This window comes from Leguminivora glycinivorella, chromosome 6 (assembly GCF_023078275.1).
Source record: "Leguminivora glycinivorella isolate SPB_JAAS2020 chromosome 6, LegGlyc_1.1, whole genome shotgun sequence".
NCBI classification, from domain to species: domain Eukaryota; kingdom Metazoa; phylum Arthropoda; class Insecta; order Lepidoptera; family Tortricidae; genus Leguminivora; species Leguminivora glycinivorella.
The window spans coordinates 21,732,751-21,747,125 of NC_062976.1; the positions used below are offsets into that span (position 1 = coordinate 21,732,751).

At 37.6% G+C, this 14,375-nt stretch overlaps 1 protein-coding gene across 1 annotated transcript in view; it reads right to left on the bottom strand.

The window, feature by feature from the left end:
* Positions 1-10,883: 10,883 nt before the first annotated feature.
* Positions 10,884-14,375, bottom strand: part of LOC125226779 (protein spire-like) — a 246,897-nt gene continuing 243,405 nt past the window's right edge. Inside the window, exons 8-9 of the mRNA XM_048130863.1 lie at positions 14,212-14,326; positions 10,884-11,039 (exon numbers count right to left, since the gene is read on the bottom strand). Of these exons, the coding sequence (XP_047986820.1) occupies positions 11,008-11,039; positions 14,212-14,326 (147 nt within the window). The 3' untranslated portion in view covers positions 10,884-11,007. The remainder of the gene's footprint in view (positions 11,040-14,211; positions 14,327-14,375) is intronic.

The following is a 14,375-nucleotide window of genomic DNA, read 5'->3' on the forward strand; positions in this document are numbered from 1 at the left end:
AGATACTATCGTACAGTATGGCCACTCCCGCTCCCCGCTGAAAGTGCCGCCCACCCCTCTCGGTTACCTCACAGTTACCGCCTGTCAAAAACGCAAACAGTCGACCTGTCATATCTCACACATACAAGCATGGTACGCGTTCACCTACACGACCTTAGAATGTGTGCTAGGAACGCGTGTCTATATTTCTCATATATTTGATCGCCACATCGCCAGTGTCCGAGATGTGCCTTAGACATATGTATTTAGAATCATGAAACTACTAATGCCATTTAGAGACCAGACAGGCAAGCACGGTCGCGTGATAAACGAACTAAACGATATAACGTCAGGCCGTTCTTTTCGTACTATTTGTAAGTGCGATAGGGACGCACCAATTCGATAAAGTTTATCCAACTAGTGTGCTACACCCGCTGCTGATATAGGTGGGCATTTTCGCGAAAAGAGATTAAAAAAAATTGTTACTACTTAAAAAACAAATCAAAAAAATATTTAATAAAATAATTTGATTTGTTCCCTATACATCGAAAGATTTAAAAACTTTTTTCTAAAACAGGTATATTTAATGATTTTCCTACTCAGAATCATCTTCCCTTTCCATCCTACTAGGCGGAAAAAAAAGAGTCCCAAATTTAAATTTTCACTTCGATACTATTTTTCAAACACCTTGTACAGCTGTCACAAAGTGGAAGGTCATGCAAAATAATAGAAAATTTTGGGATCATTTTTTCTCTTGTTTTTTGTCCTAGATCGAAAGGGCTCGTGGTTTTGAGTAGGAAAAACATAAACAACCAACCTTAGAAAATAATTTTTTGGTGATTCTTCTCGCGAAAATGCCCAGGAGGGCGATTTTTTAATCTCGCATACGGGATTTTGTCACTAACTAAAATACCGGCTGAAAACGGTGACTTGCTTATTATTTTCAGTGACAATTTTCTGAATTTGAACGCGTGAGACTCAAAATCGGTCCGCAGGTAAGCGGTAACCTCTAACGAAACATACCTGATAACTGATTAGTTTAATCTAAATTTCCATTCACGTTGAAGAATGTTACAGCTGTCTGTCTGTCCAATTTCGTAACCCGTCAAGGGGGGAAAGGACAGATTGATCACGACCCGAGAAAAAACTAGACATTGCGGTATCACGAATAAAATATACGATGGAAATAGAAAAAGTTTTCACTTCAGTCAGTGTCAACAACATAAGAAGTATGAGGAAAAGTTACAGTAGGCTTTATATCTACGCAGTTATAATCATTTTCTGCTATACCATACCTGACATGAGGTATTTCGAAAGAAGTGCCTATAGTTATTAAGCGTTTATAAAAATAGAACTATAACATAAAATATTCCTACTTATGTGGTTAAACAAATCTTGGACAGCCTGTATTTAATATATTGATTTAGACTAACACGATTTGCACTCATAATTTAAATGCCAAATATAAATGTAAGTGTTTACACGATTAAGTCCCGTTTTGTTCTAAAATTATGAGCCTGTATTTAAGTTTAAAATTTCTTCGAAAATGTTAAGGTTGATAAAAATCAACCATAAGCCACGCCAGTACCTATAAAATAAATACATAAAATGAGAAGTCTTTTCATCTGAGACCTGAGATATCAATCAATACCCACTTGAACACATTACGTGGTCATTACTCGCGATTTCGACAAAGAATTGATCGTTCCGACCTTCCGATCAAATGTCGAGCGGTCGACTCCAAACATTCACTTGCACCATTTACTCAATCAACTGTCAATATGTTATGAAAATTATTTCTATTGGATAATCTATCTATTATTAGGTTCGTTAAAAAATATCGGGCGACTAATTATATGAAATTAAATTAAATTCGTAAGTATCTTAATCGACAACAACCCGAACCCTCCTTGGAACTCGTACACTCCTTTTTGATGTGTACTTAATACAGAAAAAGGGAGTGTACAAGTTTCTAATGGGTTGGCAACGCGCATGTGACACTCCTTGAGTTGCAGGCGTCCATAGGTTACGGTGACCGCTTTCCATCAGGTGGAGTGCGAAAATTTTCTATTAATTATAACAGCAAACCAAAGCCTAAAGCAATTAATTAACAACTACAGCTACAAGACTAACGAAGTTTGTTAGAAATTAATAGTCTGCTTGCTAGTTTAATCAAATAGTTTAATCAAATAAGTTTAAGACTGGGTTATGACAGAAATAGAGATTCAAATATTTCAAATTCAATATACGATAGGTTTTACGTTTTAGAACGTTTGTAAATTATGAGCCCAAAAGAAAGGAAGACTCAGTGCTGACTGTCATCAAACATAGGTATTGTAGCAGTCAAGTTGACCAAACAGTTCATCACATATATTATACATAGTACATACGGCGTGAGAATTGATATGAAACGACATTTAATGATGAGATGATGGGCGATAGAGATATATGGAAGAGGAAGACATGCTGCGCCGATCCCAAGTGACTGCGAAAAGGGTGAGCGAACTATGGTGATGGTATTGATGATGATTGATGATGACGATGATGATCGTGATTATTGATGAACTATTGGCCATTTTGGCCGCTAAATGTGATGTGGACTTGTGGACTGTACTAAGAATTATCACACAATGACAAAAAAGTGTCAAAAATTGCGAAACCAAAGCGGCAGGTGTGCTTTCCATTGTTTTCTCCGTATCGGTGCCCGAGGAAAGTCGGTGTCGAATCTCAATTCGTTCTCGGTTTCCACCAAAATCGAATTAGCGCCAGTTCATAATGACGCGAAACCAAGCAGCTGGTAGAGATTAAAAGGAACAGCAGATCATCATCCTCCTGGCGTTATCCCGGCATTTGCATAGGCTCATGGGAACCTGGGGTCCGCTTCGACAACTAATCCCAAGATTTGGCGTAGGCACTAGCTTTTACGAAAGCGACTGCCATCTGACCTTCCAACCCGAAGGGTAAACTAGACCTTATTGGAATTAGTCCGGTTTCCTCACGATGTTTTCCTTCACCGAAAAGCGACTGGTAAATATCAAGTGAGAGTGACATTTCGCACATAAATTGCGAAAAACTCATTGGTGCGAGCCGGGTTCGAACCCGCGACCTCCGGAACGAAAGTCGCACGCTTGGCTACCAGCGCTTCAAAATGTACAGCAGATAAACAAATAAAAAAACTATTATCGAATAATAAGGTTTGAAAATTACCATAATAACTTTAACTAGTAACTGAAGCTGGTCTGATATGAAATTTCACTTACTTTTCAAGACCTAATATACCCCAAAATTGCCTCCTAATACCAGATTGCCCTACTTCTTCCAAAGAGCACGTGAATTTGACTCTGAAGTGCCAATTCCAAGCATCTAGTACAGGCCCGTGCGGCACTTGAATATTAAATTGAATTTCGTTGGACTAGGTACCGTAGCGTATCTTAGGCACTTTGAAGGATCTTTTTTAAAGGATATTTCAGCACGTATAGTTATAAGGCTATTTGATTATTTATATACTACGCCGGTGGCAAACAAGCATAAGGTCCACCTGATGGAAAGCGGTCACCGTAACCTATGGTCGCCTGCAACTCAAGGAATGTCACGTGCGCGTTGCCAATCCATTAGAAAGTTCTAAGGAGGATGATTGATTTATATTATTTGATTAAATATATATTCAAATTAAAGGAAAAATGGAAAAATACACACCTCCGGCAGGACTCAGAACCTGCGACCAACTGGGTTACCGATCCTGCCGCTTTGACCAACTGAGCCACGGAGGTCTCCGGAGCAGCTAGGCTGGCAATCCAGATGGTCGTAGGTTCGATTCCTGCCAGCGCTGTTTCAGTAAATAATGAGCCACACTCTTAAAAGTTTAAAACATTATTTTGTATTGTATACTTTTTAGTTTTGCGTAACCTATCAGATTGTCGCAAAAATCACCCACAAGATTCTCCTTTCGTTTTTCATCTGATTTTCCGCAGTGCTCTCATTTTTCTCGGCGGTGTAGGAAAACCGGTTTATTTTTAGCCCATTGTCTTACTACTGGGAAATTCTCGTCCCAAGTCAAATACCGAGTGCATAGTTTGCTTAAGGCTTACGGAATAGATGATTGCGTTTAATTAGGGTTTATCATGTGAATGGGGTACATACATTACTTGTTTCCTACATGTTTGATCTAACCTAGTAATGTAACGTCTTGTATCGTATAGGCACTGGTGTGTCATAGGCACAGATGAAGTGCGAAAAGGGTTTACTTCGTATTTTTCCGGAAAAGTTCGTCTTTGTATTGTTTAGAGAGTGTCAGTACATCTTGTACTGAAACTGACTACACATACGAAAGCAAATCTTTTCGCAGTACCTATATCTGTACTTGTTTTCACCATTTTTGATCTAACTTAGTAATGTAATGTCTTGACTCTTGTATCGTATAGGTATTCTGTATTTTTTTATATACCTTGTCGGTGGTAAATATGCATAAGGTCCTCCTAATGGAGAGCGGTCACCGTAAGCTATGCACGTCTGCAACACAAGTGGTGTGACATGCGCGTTGCCGACCCATTAGAAACTTGTACACTCCTTTTTGCTGTGTAAGTACTTATTTCTAAGGAGGGTTCGGGGTGCCGACGAAACAAAGGAGAATAGACGGAACAACGTTTGTTTACGAAGCAGTGCAAATGCCTTATTTATAGTATTTATTTTCATAAACACTGCTGAAAGTTGACAAATACACTCAAGAATTTTCTCGTTTTTCCGATTCATACTTAAAGCACAGTAGGTATAATAAAGAGTACTAGCGTACAGTATGGCCACTCCAGCTCCCCGCTGAAAGTGACGCCCACCCGCTCTCGGTTACCTCACAGTTACCACCTGTCAAAAACGCGCCTCTTTTATATATTTGATCGCAATTGTCCGAGGTGTGATACAATATTTCACGTGTATGATCACTATGATGATGACGATTCAGTATGTAAATCTAAATCGTATATCAATTACCACCTTCCATAATAGACCAATGAACCTTATTGAAAACAAAAATCTATTTCAACACTCACTACAGTTAGGCAAAGTGTTAAACGAAACCTTACACACGCTGTAAAACTACAGAGATAACAGTTCTTTAAAATCAAGGCTATAATGTTCAATTTAGAGTAAATGGGTAAATGTAGTAAATCTTATCAATGCGTAATCAGTTTAGTATTAGTACCCACGTTTACGTCATATCATAAAACTAGAGAGTCCTTTAAGTGATTTCATCACACGTGCGAAAATAATCTTAGACAACTTTGTCAGAAGATGAAAATTTGTACAAAAATACTTACGACTTATCTCCATGGCCAAACTGTTGGTTATACAGACTCCCATGGTCACAGTAAAAGTTAACACTGGTCAATTAAATTTGGAACACGAAAAAAAACTAAGCACTGGCCGTTTTTTCAACCACTGGCAGTATGCAACTGAGTCTAAATTAAAAAAAACACGTCCTAGGGCTGGGATTTCCGTACTGCGCCGGACATTGATAGAGAAAATCCAGTTAGTGCAACCTCCATTAAGGGTTGAAGCCCCTGCAGTGATACACGCACTTGTCACAATCCAATTAAGGACCACTTCCTTAACTTTTTAAATTATTACTTTTTACAAACTTTTAACTCTTTTTTTTTTTAAATATGTCTTCTTAATTTTTTTAAATAGTTTAAGTATAAAATATAGTGAGAATAGCGCGGGCGTACCGCGCGAATGACAAGTACGGACTGCGGTATGGCAAGTACGCGGTTGTATCCAGCGCTTGCCAGCGGTTCTCAAACTATTGACGTGTATGATTTTTAACAAGTTCTGATTTATTTTATTGAGATATAACATAGTGTTATTTTAAAGGGCAGTGTTTATTATTAATACCTACCCCTGAGTTTAGTTATGTTTGTTACAAATAAATTCTCCTATAAAATTTACATTTTTAATCGTTTCTTCTGTCAACACGAGTATGATTACAATACAAATAATGGGTAAATTAATAATTTTAAACTATAACATAACTAATTTCTGCTTTCTTATAATTTAATTATCTCTTCATCAAACAATTATCACTTCAGTAGTATAGTAGCTACAGCTACCTACTTAAACGTTAATGTTAAAAATGGTTTTTACACTTTTAACTAATGTTTCTAACTTTCACACATTCAATTCGTGAAGTAAAATTTAACCGCCGTTCAAAATAGGCATATATTTTATAGTTTGTTTTATCACATTAATGAGCTGACATTAAATTAATTGCTAAATGAATGGTAAAGCAGTTTAGAAAAGTTCATCGAAAAAACACCCATAAGTGAATGAAGACGGATCTCTAATAGTGAGCGTTTCCGATATTGCATCATTAAAAAATGCAAACTACAAAATTAAATAAAAAACAAAAGTTGTCGAACCGCAGTCTATTGAGTCGAGTTGAGTAACTTGCTCGTTGCCGCTCGCCACATTGTGCTCAACACTTTATACTTTTAGTTCAGAACTATGCTTTTTACGATGAACTAGATTTGTTATAGAAAAAATGTATTATTGAACTGATTTCATGTAAGGTGACCTTTAGATACGTAAATGCGTCACTTGGTGAAACCAATGCATCTCTTTTTAACCCCCGACGCAAAAACGACGGGGTGTTATAAGTTTGACGTGTCTGTCTGTCTGTCTCATTATCTGTTTGTCTGTCTGTGTGTGTGTGTGTGTGTGTGTGTCTGTGGCATAGCTCCCGAACGGATAAATCGATTTAGATTCAGCTTTTTTTTTTGTTTGAAAGGTGAGTTAGTCGGGAGTGTTCTTAGCCATGTTTCATGAAAATCGGTCCACTATGTCGGAGGTTTTTCAAAATTTTAATTTTGTGGTTAGGTTATGAAGATACATAATCATAAAAACAAATCATGAAATAACTATTATCATCATCTACATTAAAACTTCGGTGAACATAATTTGACCAAGCGGCTCATTAACTAGTAATAGTATGACAGAATTATGGGAAGTTGTCGAGAAGTACCTAGCTTTATATGTTGGAGTTACATCGAAATTAAGAAAGTCCGTGTGAGTTTGAGAGAATCCGTCCTTAAATATTTAAGTTAATTTGACTCTTCAAGCTGAACCAGGTCGGTCCCTAAAAGCTGAATTAAGAAAAAAACTGTTGAGAAACGCTGCTCTCAACAGAACGTGATATTTTTTGCATATTTTTATAAAATTCTTTAGAGTTCATACTTGACACAGTTACACGTTAAATTAATTATACCAAGCCAACATAAATATGTCTCAAACGACCTACGTGAGCATTTTACCCCAACACACATAGCAGACATTTAATTCCTTATGTACTTTAAAATTAAGCAGAAAAATACATTTTTTTCCTGGTATGCGTGATGGTAGGGTAGATTCAAATGAAATGAAATGAAAAATTTATTGATAACAATGGTAACAAGTCGGTTGTGAAGAGTTTAGTTTGACCAAATACTATATACTATAATACGTGCAGCTTCTGACGTTTCCCATACAATTGAGCGGCAACAATTTTACTAGCGCCATCTAGCGGTTCGAGTTGATCAAAGTAGTTGTTCAGACTTTTATTTGAGTAAATTAAAATAGAAAATGCTATTACTTGATCTACTTTAACATTTTTAGACGGAATAAAACAAAAAAATAAGAATTTGTAATTTTTTTTTATTTTATGCTGTATGAAACTAAACTATTTTGATCAACTCATGCCGCTAGGAGCGCTAGTGTGCCTGTTGCCAACTTTGGCACCGAGCTGCACGTATTAACTCGTAGAGTTTACATTATGGAGTATTTGGTTTGACTAATCTTTTGCATAGTACATGTACACTAAGAGGTGTGTGTAAAATAAGGACGATATTACATTATTTAGCATTATTTACAAGTTTCATTATTTTACTTTGTTATTATGCAACCGTTTCCTAAATTATTGAGAAACGAGCCGCGAGACTGTAATAAAATCCTGTAACATACCCTTTAATACCATTTATGTAGGAGTTCATATTCAAAATGACTTCTCTATGAAATCCATACAAAAATATACATTTTCGAAGTGAAAATCTTTATTTGCTGAAACTAAGATAGCTCTTTTTTCCACAGTATTATCATGTTTATGTAAATACAGATCCTCCCCTTATCATAACCCGTCAGCGCCCGTGACGTCATCGCCGCATTGAAGAGGACTATTATGACTATTATGTATATAATCTGTGGACCCAGACGGCCTGGCGTCGGATCTCGTCTGCATATTGACCTACATTTGTTTGGTCTGACATATCGGCTACCCCGTTTCACTGAGGGCACGTGCTGGAAAACAGCCCTATTTTTAGCAAGCAATTTTTAAATCGTCATAAATACAAATACAATAGAATACAAATTCTCTTTATTGCACACCTCAATACAATACAGTAAAACATAGGAAAGTAGCAACACAAACAAAGGTAAACAACAGGCGGTCTTATCGCTGAAGAGCCATACCTATTACCTATCAGCAGCGGCTGGTCCATACAAGCAGATTCCCACCGGCTTGCCAAAAATTGATTACTTGTAAAGTACCTATTATGTTAAGGTAGGTTTCATGTTATTTTCACCAGCCGCCACTGTTACCTATACTATTCTGAATGGCCCTGTATGGTTCTTAGTCTCACTAAGATACTGAAGATACGGAATAATTGCCAAACTGTCACCTTTTGTGCAAGTCATACTTAATATGCATCTGAGAACAGAGTGAATTTGCAATTCAGGTCATTTGATGAATAAAGTAGCATTTTTATAGTAAGTTACTGCAAAACAATGAAGCAATGTTAACGATCCTTACAAAATAAGTTTCAATTTCATAACCATTCCAATAACGTCTAGATTATCCTTCGGGTTGGAAGGTCAGATGGCAGTCGCTTTCGTAAAAACTAGTGCCAACGCCAAATCTTGGGATTAGTTGTCAAAGCGGACCCCATGCTCCCATGAGCCGTGGCAAATGCCGGGATAACGCAAGGAGGGTGATGATGATGAACCATTTGATGATTTTGTTTGCTTATTAGCTGTATCCTTGTATACCTACTTAGGTTGTTAGGTAGACCACATTGTTAGAGTCAAACAAAGTTGGCCACTATTTTGTTAGCAGATACTATAAATGTGTTATGTAAAGATTGTAAAATCAAGATTTCACAGAAGTGTATCGTTTAAAATAAAACCACATAAAACTTGCAAAGCCTATCTACGACATTAAAACTGCTGCCAACTTTTTTAAATTTATTTTTTTATAAAAAAAACTTACGATTATATTTTAAATTTATCTGCCAAACTGCATAGCAGTCTTAGCATGGTCCGACACTATTAGGGTCAACCCTGAGGATAAGAAGAGTGTTAGTTATATTTATTTTTAACGCATGTACGAGACAGTCATGCATGAAGTTATATTGTTTAGTAATTCCTAAATGATTTAAGCAATGTAACTTTAAACTCAAATCACGCTTATAAATCTAGGCACCCGCCGATTACATTGTTGTGAATAGATCGTCAATAGATAGTAGATTGCGACAGCGCAGTGATATCAGACGATCTAGTTTCGTCACCAGCGCTCAGCGCATGATGCTGTCATATCATGAGACCTGTGTGGTCATCAGACATTGTAACTTTTCCAGCAATTTCGGTGCATTTATGTATCCCATAAAGGGCAAGAGCACATGAACTACTAAGTTTCAGCGCTACTCTTGGCAAAAAGGGGTTGAAAGAAATCCAAATTGTGACATTCAGTGACAGGTTGCCAGCCTCTCGCCTACACCACAATTTAACCCATATCCCACAGTCGACTTCTACGACGCCCACGGGAAGAAAGGGGGTGGTGAAATTCTTAACCACCCGTCATCACACGGGGCATGGTAGTATTTAATAATGGGATTCATACATGTGTTTCTAGGTACATTCTCAATTTTCACTCTAGGTACTTCTTTATTTTACGACATTTACTTTATTTTACGATGTCTCTCTCTTCATTGTATTTTTTTTTTTGTTTTATTAGGATCTTAAATTAGTTATAGAATTTTGAAAATTTTGAAGTAATTAGGATCGCATGAACACACTACTTCAGGCTGTCAATTTTTTTATTATACTAGAACATACATAAATGGTGCCCTAATCACTTCTTTATGATTAATCATTTGTATAACTCGTGAGAAAAAACATTTGAGAACCTTTGGTCTAAATAAATCAAGTACCAGCTCCACTTTGAATATTATCTTGTTCGCACGCTATTGGTATAAGTTTTTCTTAATATATTCATTTTAGATATTATCTATTCAGCAACATCACTGTGATGTAATATCCAGAGTCAGACTATCTATCATCTGATAAGTAACAATCTTTTTGTATCTACGCAATTCTATGAGAAAAATCTGTAATACCATTCACGTTCAATGTAATTCGTATGTGTAAAAATGTACTTACAAAAACTCGATTATTATACGTAGGTATATACTTACTCACTTTAAATTTAAAATATCTCCGTAATGAAGATATTTTAAAATTGACCCTTCACCATTTACCCCGACTAAAAATAGCTTTACACAGGAGTTTCAATTCAAGCATATGCAAAACACTGCTCTATTTCCTAACAAAGAAGATGTATAGTGAAACAATACCGACGACCTCCCGGTCACTTGCTCCAGCATACGCCTACGTCACATCACACGTCACTTTTCTCTCTACAACATTGCTATTATTTCTTCCGCAGGCGCTTTTTACGCGCTTTTTACTCATAGTGGCAATCATTGTAATTCTTCTTCTGTTCTCCTGCCGCTGTTATGCGAATTGCAATTAATTTTAAATACTACATAATATATAAAGTGAAATACGTATATGTTTTTTATTTTTTATTTTAATATGAGCACAAAATAATTTATTAAACTCACATATGTTTTAAAACGCAATCAATACTCTTGAAATTTGTCCAAGTCCAAAAAAGGTTTCACATTTTCGTAGCCAAATAATTTCGAGGGTTGTAAGGATAGGACACTTTGAGGGCTAGGTGACTAAGCTTGTTCTGGAGCGATGGTCTGAAATCAAAACGAACTATGTACACGGGAAAGGATAGAGGAAAGTTTGGGAAACCCTGTCCTAAATCTGTTTTAATGGATACATGACACATGGCTACTTTCATGGTATTTTGAGATACATAAATAAATCGTATATTCATGACCATCGTTGATACGTGCGATTTGTAATAGCATCATTCAATCTATTAATTAGCTACATCTTGCTTTAAAACGGCACAAAATTATATTTAATCATCTGATGATAAATCATAAACCATGCGGTTTAAAACAACTTGCGCGCGCGAGTCCACACTTCAAGTCGAGCTTCATGTAAAATAAAAAAATATTGGGGACATCTTACACAGATCAACTTAGCCCCAAACTAAGCAAGGCTTGTACTATGGGTACTAAGCGAGCGACGATATACGTACTTAAATAGATAAATACATACCTACTTATATATCGTCACTACTTTAAAAAAAACTTGTATCGTCGTCTGTCAATGAAAAGAAAATTGTAGTAAGTATGTATGGAATGCCTATAGACTTACTGCGTTTTAACTTTGAGGAACAGCGTGAGATACGAGATTTTTTAAAAGCAGTGACGATATATAGAAAACATCCATAACTCAGGAACAAATATCTGTGCTTATTACACAAATGCCCTTACCGGGATTCGAACCCAGGGCCGCCGCTCAGCAGGCAGGGTCACTACCGACTGAGCCAGACCGGTCGTCTGTAGGTAATAAATCATAACCCAGGCGGTTTAACACAACTTCGTGCGCGAGTCTACAGTTCAAGTCGAGCTTGATGTATGAATATGAACTCGCACGCGAAACACAAGCTATGCTAATATGTCAGCAGGGTTAGCACATGTTTGGCGCGAGATATACTCCCGTCTTTCAAATTTAAATCATCCAATCCATGCAATCATGTGCTAGGCCTAGTACTTAGGCAGCGTTCCCACTTATGCGTCGCGTGTCTCGGGGCGCGCAAAGGGCGTCCGCGCCACGCCACCTGAGTGTAATTCAAAAGCGTCTCCTCAGTACATTTTGTATAGGAAGGACGTAAGGCGCGCCGCCAAGCGGCGCGGCGCGCGCCCTGCCGCCGCCACGCCACCTGGGGCGCGTCTTACGTCTTTCCTATACAAAATGTACTGAGGAGACGTTTTTTGAATTACACTTAAGCGGCGTGGCGCGGACGCCCCTTGCGCGCCCCGAGACACGCGACGCATAAGTGGGAACGCTGCCTTAGGGCCCTCTCACATCTAGCGTCTCGCGAGCGTAGCGTCGGATCAACTGTATAGAAAAAGACGCCGCGTCGTCGCGGCGTCAGCTTTGCCATACAGTTGGCCCGACGCTACGCTCGCGAGACGCTAGATGTGAGGGGCCCTTACGCACAATGTTGAACTTTGAAGGTGACCGTAACTTTCGTTTATCCTTCTCAGATTAAAATGTTTACAACTTCAACAAGAGCCTAAAGGCTTACGGAGTTGTTAGAAGAAAATAAAAACATGCTAATATTTTTGTTTCACGTCAGTAATGTTGAAACAGGTTCGTTATTTCGTATTCAGCGTGGGTGTGCTGGGGGTTATAAAAATACAAGGTAGTAAAATATTTGATAAAGCTCAGAGTACCTACATTATATTTTCGGAGAATACTTATAAGGATTAGGTGTAGTACAGTCATAATGGAAAATTGATTCTTTTTGCAAGACTGCCCGAAAAAAATAATGTATTATTTCGTACATTTATTACTATATATAGCCAGTTGAACACACGACTACAAGTTTTTTTATACCACGTCGGTGGCAAACAGGCATACGGTCCGCCTGATGGAAATATGTATCAAACGATCACGTAACAGCTTTAACCCGTAAATGCATGAATTTTTCTTTTAACGAGATATGAATATATGTGATAGACAATGGTTTTCTGACTCTGGGAAAAATAATAAAAAAAATATTTGAGATCGATTTTTATACTAAATCAGTGTTAGAATTTAAATAGGCCAAATCTTATTTATATAAATACTAGCTTTTTCCCGCGGCTTCGCTCGCGTTAGAAAGAGACAAAAAGTAGCCTATGTCACTCTCCATCCCTTCAATTATCTCCACTTGAAAAATCATGACAATTCGTCGCTCCGTTTTGCCGTGAAGGACGGACAAACAAACAGACACACACACTTTCCCATTTATAATATTAGTATGGATATCGTTATTGGTAAGTTTTATTAAAAAAAATGACTATTATTAAAAAGGTACACTATTTGTGAAACCCCTATGATAAAATGTTTAAACATAAACTAATTACTAACTTCGAAAAAATCAGCCTAAATCACATACTAAAAATCGCCATCATCCTGTTTTTTTACACTTTTCCGCCATTTCATCTTAATCCTTAAATAATAAATAGTAAATCATTATATTATTTAATTTATTTAATTGTTCATTAAATAGTAATAAATAATGAATAATAATTAAGCAATAAATGTGATTGTGGATAGCTACATATCGAGCCACGGGCCATCAAATATATGATGCATATATACATACATCACCATGCATTTAAGGGTTAAGGTTATCAAAGCAAGTTTTGCCTTATTTTTTTCAGTGCTTTTCTAATTTACAAATTCAGCACGCCAAACAAATATTTCAGTGACGAAACTTGCATGCTAGTTTTCGCAACGTTTAAATAGCGGGTCTATTTAAACGGTCGCACGCTATGCTTAAACCGCACGATGATTTCCCTCCCTCTGACGCTCCGGCTGTGGACTGAGACCAAGGATTCCCCAGACAGGCAAGCACGGTCGCGTGATAAATGATATAGCGTCAGGCCGTCCTTTTCGCACTATTTGTAAGTGCGATGGGGACGCACCGATGCGTTAAAGTTTATCCAAATAGTATTGGTATACAATCGTAACAGAACTGTTAAGAGCTACACACGCATGCATATTTTCATTCACTCGTTCGTTCCATTCGTGCCAGGTCCCGTAGGCGAATGGCATTTCTGCGAAACGATACGCCGCAGAAATGTAGTCTGGCTCTGTCGCGCCAATACGCAAGAGCGATAGAGATAGATAGCTACGAAAGATATATTATCGTGAGCGTTTCGTGAGCGTTTGTTCATTCGGTTATACACACAGATCTTGTAAATCGACCTGTTCTACTTATTCATTTATAAAATAAGTACTTACATAATCTCCTGGAGTAGGGCGTGGGCCTGAGCTGCCTGCCGACCTGGATGGAGGCCAGCAGCTTCTCCCGAGGGGTCGCTTCTCGCCGTGGTGGGGGTAGTTTGCGTTCTGATGCCTGTGCACATGAACATTATAAACATTATTCTCTTATAATCACAGAATAG